General features: G+C 38.9%; 1 protein-coding gene across 7 annotated transcripts in view; it reads right to left on the bottom strand.

Moving 5' to 3' along the window:
* Positions 1 to 2,099: 2,099 nt before the first annotated feature.
* PACSIN2 (protein kinase C and casein kinase substrate in neurons 2) overlaps positions 2,100 to 8,594 on the bottom strand; it is a 58,077-nt gene continuing 51,582 nt past the window's right edge. For all 7 annotated transcript variants that reach the window (XM_030480122.2, XM_030480124.2, XM_032919828.1 and 4 more), the window contains 2 exons: positions 7,828 to 8,024; positions 2,100 to 3,939 (listed from right to left, as the gene is read on the bottom strand). In XM_030480122.2, the coding sequence (XP_030335982.1) occupies positions 3,827 to 3,939; positions 7,828 to 8,024 (310 nt within the window). In that variant the 3' untranslated portion in view covers positions 2,100 to 3,826. The remainder of the gene's footprint in view (positions 3,940 to 7,827; positions 8,025 to 8,594) is intronic.

The raw sequence follows: 8,594 nt of genomic DNA, 5'->3' as shown, positions 1-8,594 counted from the left end.
TCTGGACAGGCTGAGGCTTGTATGATGTTCAACAAGGCTTGGTGCCGGGTCTTGGGAGAAAAGGAGACTCAGGGGAGACCTTATCGCTCTCTACAACTACCTGCAAGGAGGTTGCGGCAAGGTGGGTGTACTTAATGCCTTTCTAACCTGGATGGTGGACAAAACACTCTCAACAAGCCTGCAGATGATACCAAATTATAGAGATTATAGAGGGCCACTGCTCAGTGGGAGCTCAACTGTTGAGAAACAGGCTGACAGGAACCTCATGAACAAATGCAGAACACAAAAATGAACCTCAAAGGCAAATGCAGTGTCCTATACCTGCAGAGCTACTCCATCTCAGCAGGAAAAGCCAGATGCTGGTAGGATAAAAAGAAGCTCTGCAGAAAAAGACCAGGGTATCTGAGTGAACAACATGAATCAGCAGCATGTACTTATAGCAGAGATGGCCCACAGCATATCAGGCTGTATAAGCAAGAGTATAGCCAGCAGGTTAAAGCTACCTAAATGGAAAAGCGTGAAGGTGGTACCAGACTCTGAGGTGCACAAGCAAAGTGCAAGAGGAAACATGAGAAATTGTGATACATGTAAGGAAAAAAATTCCTCATGGTGAAAGTGAGGAACCATTAAAACAGGTTTCTCAGAGAAGTGGTGGACTCCTCTTCCTCAGAGATGTTCAAGACTCAGCTGGACAAGCCCTGAACAACCTGCTCTAATCGGACCTGCTTTGAGGTCCCCTGGCTGCACGAGGTAGCTTCCAGATGTCCCTTGCATTCTCATTCTAATTTTGGCTATGATGAGTATATGCAAACTCTATATACTACATATGAGATAACATTCACATTCTTAAAGCAAAATTCTCAACTGAATTCAGCTGCCCATTCAAAATGAGGATGAAACTAGTTGTTTTCATTTGGAAACAAACTCACGTCTGTTTCCCAAAGTTCTCATTGAAGTGGAGTTTAGCAAGAGTATCAAAGCACATTAAATGGCCTACTGTTTATACTTGTTTGTCAGCAGTAATGTAAAAATACTTTACTATTTTTAAAATGTTTTATAAATTTGCCATTAGCTTCTGCTACTCAGCATTATGGAAGACTTTGTCCAGTTTTGGACATCCTCCCCTCTTCCCCCGCACTCACTACAAGATCCTGATAAACTTGAGCAAGGGCAGTGGAGGGATGTCAGGGAGATGGAGCACTTGCTCTGTGAGGAGAGGCTGAGGGAATAGGGTTTGTTCAGCCTGGAGAAGAGATTAGTTTGGGGGTCCCAACAGCAGCTTTCCAGCACCTACAAGGAGGCTACCAAAATGACAGAGCCAGGCTCCATTCAAGCATAGCAGAATGACACACAATAGTCATCAACTGCAATACGGCAGGTCCTAACCACAAATTAAAAGGGGAAAAATATTATCATTAAGCATTGTAAGAGTTTGAACAGAGAGGTTATGACATCAGTCTTTGGAAGGTTTCCAGACTAGCTCAAAGGCCTGGTCTGAATGCAGAGCTGACTGTGCTTTAAACAGGACACCAAACTGGAGACCTCTCTTGGTCCCTCCCACTTGGGATTCTATGGTGCCTTGACCAACCTGGACATCCAGCACAAGGGAACTGGTACTTTGTTTAGATTAAAAGATGCAGAATTGATGGGAGAGACGAGATACAACTTTCAACTAGCCGTCACAAACACTACCATATTAATCACTGCCAGTCAACAAGACAACTCACAAAAGGAAGAAAATATTCAGATGCTATTAAAAAAAAAAAAAGAAAATAGCTTAGCTGCTCACCCAAGCTCTATCAGATTTGACTGTACCACTGAAAGCAGCATCACGGTAGATTCTGCATACCCATAAAAGATGTGGTCTCTTCCTCCATAAAGATTTTGCTGGAATGTCTAACCAAGAGCCTCTTGCCAAGTGCACTGACTGCACCTCCCCTTTTTTGTTTACAGTAGCACAATGTCACTGATGTAATACTCCTCTTTATGGCCTGTTTAGTCAATGCAGATTTGGTCACCTTGAATTGCAATAAACCGCACAGATCATTTGATTCATAAGACCGTTTCACGTACACTGAAATAGTAAAAGGTGCATTCTGTGTATTTAAGAGATTAACAGATTTTATTGTTTTCTAAAATATTTTACAATACAGAGACCCAAACCAGTAATTCCTGACAATTTTAGTAACCGTCTTGTGGATGAACAATTATGTTGGTACGTTTTCCTTGACAGACATATACATACATCCACTTTCTAAGCTTGCACAGTTTGGTTCATTGAAAATGATGACTAAATATATCTATAAGCTCAAAAGCAAACAATAAAGTCCAAGACCACCAACAGTGTTTTATAATTACCTCAAAATAGATTTGTTAGCTTCATTACAGTGTAGCTTCCTAACATAGCATATTACTTACCTGATACTTGGGTTTGGTTTTTTTTTAACACGAATCTGCTGTAATTTTACAACCCAGTTTAAATGTAACAATGCATACTACTTGACACGATTACAGATGGCCGAGCTGTAACTGCAAACAAATGTAGATTTTACAGTGTTCTGCTACAGTAATCCATTTAAGGACTAAAGCTAGTTTATATTTTGACCCATAGACTTATCCACAAATACTGATTTTGAGTATGTTAGTGTATTTACTGTACTTCTGAAAATCTAATCACAGAATACTTTGTCTATGGTACAGTAATGAATATGGCAGGAAAGCAGATTTAAATATACCTATAATTTAAACTCTTAAAACAGCCTAAATCTTATTGACATCAAAAGGCTTGATAACTAATAGCCATGCTCTTTATATTTTGGAATATCAAATTATATGTACATATACACAACATAGATAGGCTCTTAATAAAAAGCATTTAGTCTATTTTACAGTCTTCTCTGTTCAAAAAAATTAGCCTTCACAGATTTAACACTTCAAATCATCCAAAAATCATTAGCAGTTTAAAAGGAGATCATCTTTTTTCCCTGCAAACATGTGCTGGAAATAGCTACTATTCTGGGGCTTACATGTAATTTATCTTTCTTTTGAGTGCCATTCAAGATCTAGATGGAAAACTCTTAGTTTAAGTGTCAAACCATGTAAACAACACTCATAATAGAATCCCAACCCATGACACCTGCAAATATCTTTGCTACAAATAACCTTCTGTAACAGATATTTATTAAATACAGTATTTGTTTTACAACTTCAAGCCATGCTGACAACATAGAAAGATTACTACAACATGGAAAGAGTTTTCATTCAGTCAACTGGTGACTAAATCTATGTCATAATTTAAGTATTAATTGATAAATCCAAGCATACAAAAAGGTGCTTAACTACATAGCATTTAAATAAAAAAATACTGCATCTTTCAGACATCGCTAAGAACAAATAGAAAATTAACTATAATAATCTTTAAAATTCAAGTTGCAAGTTACTGAAGGTCACTTAAAATAACTGATTAAACAAAAGTGAGCATAAGCCACATACCTAGGGTAGGATGAGGCACAAGCATAGAAATGCAAAAATGTTTAGGATTCACAATAACAGACCACGTGGGAAGAAAAAGCTTAAAAATATTTTTCCTATCATACTATTTTTTCAACCTAACCCCTCTCCTTTGCAGTGTGCACAAGCTGTGAAAACAGTATCAAATTGTTAGTTCAAACGTTTGTCTTTAAATCACCATGATTTCAGCATCAAGCTCTCGCCTTTTCATTAAAATATATACACTCTATACATCATTCAGCTTCCTCTTACTTTAAATATATACTGTACAAGCCTACGAGCTTTTGTAACACTTCTGTATTAGCGTTGTCCTTTGTCACTGGATTGGTTCTACATAGTTTGCTGGATATAAGCCAACTTGTCCATTGTCCAGGCGTCCTTTGCACCAACCCTGCTCATCTTCATTCTCCATTTTAGTTAACTCATCCCCTGAAAACAGAACAAACATTGTTAACTGTAACCTTGTCAGTAACAACAGGTAGGTAGTATGACAGTTATCTGCATGTCCACTGCAGACACCAAGATGCTGTATATGAGCAAATGAATGTCCACTTCAGCCAGGCAAAAAAGGCCACACTTAGTAATAATTATTTCTTCGGGTACAACTTATTTGTGTCAAATTACTTCCCTAGATAAACTGATTCGTGTGTCATCCTAGTTAGCAACAGGAAATACATGCTGAAGACATTAACCACAATGCAGCCCCAAATGGCTATAAATATACAGTCTTGGTATCATTTAGGAGAACGTGAACTAGCCTAGGGATTATAAATTCTTTGGTAGAAATGGACAAGCTTCACATTAAATCTTTGCAAGATATCGATGTCCTATAGCTCCTCTGTTAGATAAAAAAGTTAAAGCCTCATCTCTTCCAGTTTGTAAGTTCAGAGAACTAATAAAAGAACATAATGGATGTGTTTGGCTCTGCAAGCTGTACTTGGCTTATGGAGACATTTTACAACTTTTCCCACCATTTCTGGTGCAGCAGAATGAGAGAGTGTACAATTCCAAGCCTTCCCGCCACTTCTGTGAAGTGTATGTTAGTATAGAGTGAAAACAATAACTATCAAAAAGCCACACTGCATTAACAGTAAGCCCCAATGCAGTTGCACATGTAGTAACAGCTCGGACTTGGAAGCTCACCGATCTTGGAGGTCTATGAAAATATTACCACTTTTAAGTGTCATCTACACGACAGTTACAGAAAACAGTCTAACGACTGCGATAAAGACAGCATATACAATAACGCATTTTGACCATATATAATACTATGGTTTGACAACATTGCATGGACTACATTTACTGTAGCTATTTATTCTCAACAAAGGCAGAGACACAGTAGGGTGAGATATACATATGGTAGATGGTTGCAACCCATCCTGTTACATGATTATAAAGGCTCTGATAAGATACAAATAAGCAAAGTTATTCTTCCTCTTTGGAAGCCTCCCACAGTCATTTGCCAAGAAAAGAAAAAAACCCAAGAAAATCGGCAAAAAACACCACAAGATGTATGAAGTATTCCACTAATAACAAGGAGTTTCATGTATTAAAGTACCTTTAATGGACACTATGCAGAATGTATTTCTACAGCATGTACCCAGAAGTAATCACAAAAGCTTTCTAGGCAAATTCTTTGAATACCCAAGGAAATCCTATCTGAGAATATCCATGTACATTTAAACCAATCCCTAAAATGCATTAATCCTCTGCTGACAGCTGCTTAGGAGTCTAGGCATAGTCTAAACAGGAGCACAGGCGTGAGTACATTTTAAATTGGCTCCTGCATGACCTGGTGAGGTTTTTTCCTTAGACTTTTTAAGTTCAATGTAAACCTAGTCACGCTAACACTTCTGCCTCAAAACTAAGTTTGACTGCAGCCATTCCATAATTCAGCTTCTGTAAGGGGATTCTTAGCCATGTCGTCCCTTTCCTATGATTGACACAATCATGTAATTTGGTGTTATAACGTACTTTAATGCTCTTCCTTCAAAGGTATTAAGCTATTTTAAGTTAAGCCTATGTACATCTCACAGTTCATACATCCTGTACGTCATTTCTACAGACCTCACTCAGAAAACCACTTGGTTCAAATAGTTTAATGCAAAGTCACACAGCTGGTACTAAAGCACCAGACACCTAACTTTGTATTTAACCATTGCATCTGTGTGTATAAACATTGCATAGTTTTGCCACTGAAAGGCTTGTTACTATAAACCCTTGGAATGCCACCCTCTTGCTTTACAGGCACAATACACATATTTTAAAAAGGATTAGCATACTTCTATCCCCTGCTAAGAAAAAGAAGCAGTAAAGTCTACAGAATGAAGAGTAATCTTAGCTGCTGTGCATTCCAAAGAAAGCTCCAGATGTTTGCTTACTACTGTCCTTCTGCCAGGGCACAATTCAGCACAGTTAATGGACAAACCAACCCACTGCTTCTCTCTGGAAGCCTACAATACTTATCTACAAAGAAGAAAAGTCACATGTATAGAGGCTTCACTACTGAAAATGGAGGCGAATGGAAGGCAGGAGCACCAACACCTGAGTTGTGGGGCTTTTTGGTTTAAACCACAGAAACTGCATTTAGAATATGCTCTGGAAAAACACAGTTCTGAGCACCAGCTTTCTCCATAAGTAGAATGGAAGCCTGGAAGTTCATTGATGAGCTACATCGACTTCTTTATTAACTTTCAGCTGTAACATCCATCTACAACTCATAGTAGATGGTGCAGAAGTAGCATACTTCTTACAAACCCCAGCAGAAAGGGAAGTAGAACCAAAAGTTATCCCAAACTCTCAACACTTGAATCCTGTTTTTCCTCTACAACTAAGTCAGTCATTACAGAAGACGGGAGTAAATGACAAGCAAACAGGAAAAGGGACAAGATCAACGAGATTGCCTGTCTCATTCACAAAACTTGAAGTTCTGTTTGTTTTTGCTAAACTACTCACATGCAATCTTGTTCTGGAATTCCTGGTTGGTAAAGTTTTCATGTGCTATTAATTCCAAGCAAGACAGTAAGTACAACAATTGGCTGAAATGAAAGCTCAGAAGGCACGATCAGGGCATGGATTTCACCTTTCATCACTAGAGGGTGCTGCCACCGGGCTGGCCAAATCATGAAAAACGAAGTTTCCTACTTTGGGGGCTGAGTAAGCTTCCCAGGCACAACGGCTGGCAGCGCTAGCCCAGGCAAACTGGAGGGCATCCAAGCATCCAAGACATGCAGCCATCATGCCCTTGTGCCTGCTTCATATGTGTCAAACATACTGTGGCATGCGTGTCTCCTGTCAGTTGCCTCTATTCTGTTCTCCTACAGCAGTAAGGTAAAAAAGGAACAGGGTATATGGCTCAAAGGAAATACAACATCCCAAGAAGGGAGATTTATAGTGAGTGTACCCTAATATAATATAAGATGAAAAGAAAACAGGTAGAGACAGTTACTGTGCTTAACATTTACTGAAGGGGGATGGAAAGAAAGGAAAAAGTTATCTGTCCATGGTTACATGGGCCTACAAGGATGCTGGGGAGGGACTCTTCATTAGGGACTGTAGTGATAGCACAAGGGGTAATGGGTTCAAACTTAAACAGGTGAAGCTTAGGTTAGATATAAGAAAGAAGTTCTTTACAGTGAGGGTGGTGAGGCACTGGAATGGGTTGCCCAAGGAAGTTGTGAATGCTCCATCCCTGGTGGTGTTCAAGGCCAGGTTGGACAGAGCCTTGGGCGACATGGTCTAGTGTGAGGTGTCCCTGCCCATGGCAGTGGGGTTGGAACTAGATGATCTTAAGGTCCTTTCCCACCCTAACTATTCTATGATTCTATGAAATATTGAACCTTAAAAAGTTAGCACTGTAGGAAGTTGGAGGCCAAAAAAGGGATGCTTCCAGTTTAAGCAGAAAAAAATATCAGATATTGTTTTAAAATTAACTGCTGTGTCTTTTCCTTTAAAGACAACTTCATAAAGTTGGGCTGACATTTCTAGACAGCTAAAAGCAGCAGCTGTTACTGTCACCAAGTAAGAAAAGGAGGAGATAGGATTCTATCAGTTCTGCAACTCATTTTGTTTAATGTAAAACTGTAAGAAAATCTCAAACAGATGCATCCAAACACATTCCAAACAGATTAGAAGTCAGTGCTTCTGAACAGGGGATACTAAGAAGCACTATTGGGAGAGGGGAAGCTTAGGTAGGATACTGTGAGTTGTACATTCAGAGAAATAGGTGACTTCAGAAAATAAAAGCTGAAGAGAAAAAATATTTATCAAAAGGAGAAAGGGGAGGGTAAGTGGTTTAAGTGAATGCTGTAAACTTACCAGCTTTAAAGCTGAGCTCATCTTGCTCTTGGCCCTCATAGTCATAGAGTGCACGTACTCTCACTTCCATTGCAGGAGAGGTATCTTCGTCAAATGGATTGGTGTCTCCATTTGCATCAGTGGAAGAGAAGGGATTGTTGGACTCTTCATCAGACCAATCTGTAGGGTAGCTTTGGTTTTTCTCATAGCTGCTAACGCTGAAAACAGGATTTCAATTATTCTTTTTTGCTCTTAAAATAGGAGACTAGAAATACCACTAAGATACCAGTTCCCCCAATTAAGCTTAACCTCCACTCTAAGGCCCAGTTTTGAAACTTTATTTCTGGTATCTTCTCACCAATCTTTAGCTGAAAATATCTCATTTAAATAGGAAATATATATTAAAAAAAAAAGCTGCATTCTTGCAATACATTTACAAAGTTAGAAAAAGGCAAAATTAAAAAAAGGTACCAAAGACAACCTCCCCACGAACTCCAAAAACTTCTCTACCGAGAAATCTATATAATTGACAGGATTATTTCCTTTAGAAGGTTAAAGGTATGCAGGTACTAGATGAGAGGAATTATGTATTATCTGGTTTAGGATAAGACATTTAAATTGCTTTGCAGAACATTCCTCCCAAATCTCTATGCACCTCTACAATAGCCTTCACCACTTTTTGCATGTTGCAATCCACCAATACAGAAACTTCATTACACTGCAACAACTTGATCATTTAAAGAAAAGTTCAGCGTTGAGCATGCACATGCCTTTTAAGAGTGGTATAA

The sequence above is a fragment of the Strigops habroptila genome, chromosome 3, assembly GCF_004027225.2.
Source record: "Strigops habroptila isolate Jane chromosome 3, bStrHab1.2.pri, whole genome shotgun sequence".
NCBI lineage: Eukaryota > Metazoa > Chordata > Aves > Psittaciformes > Psittacidae > Strigops > Strigops habroptila.
The sequence above is the reverse complement of the archived record's forward strand: the minus strand, read 5'-3'. Positions and strand labels throughout refer to the sequence as shown.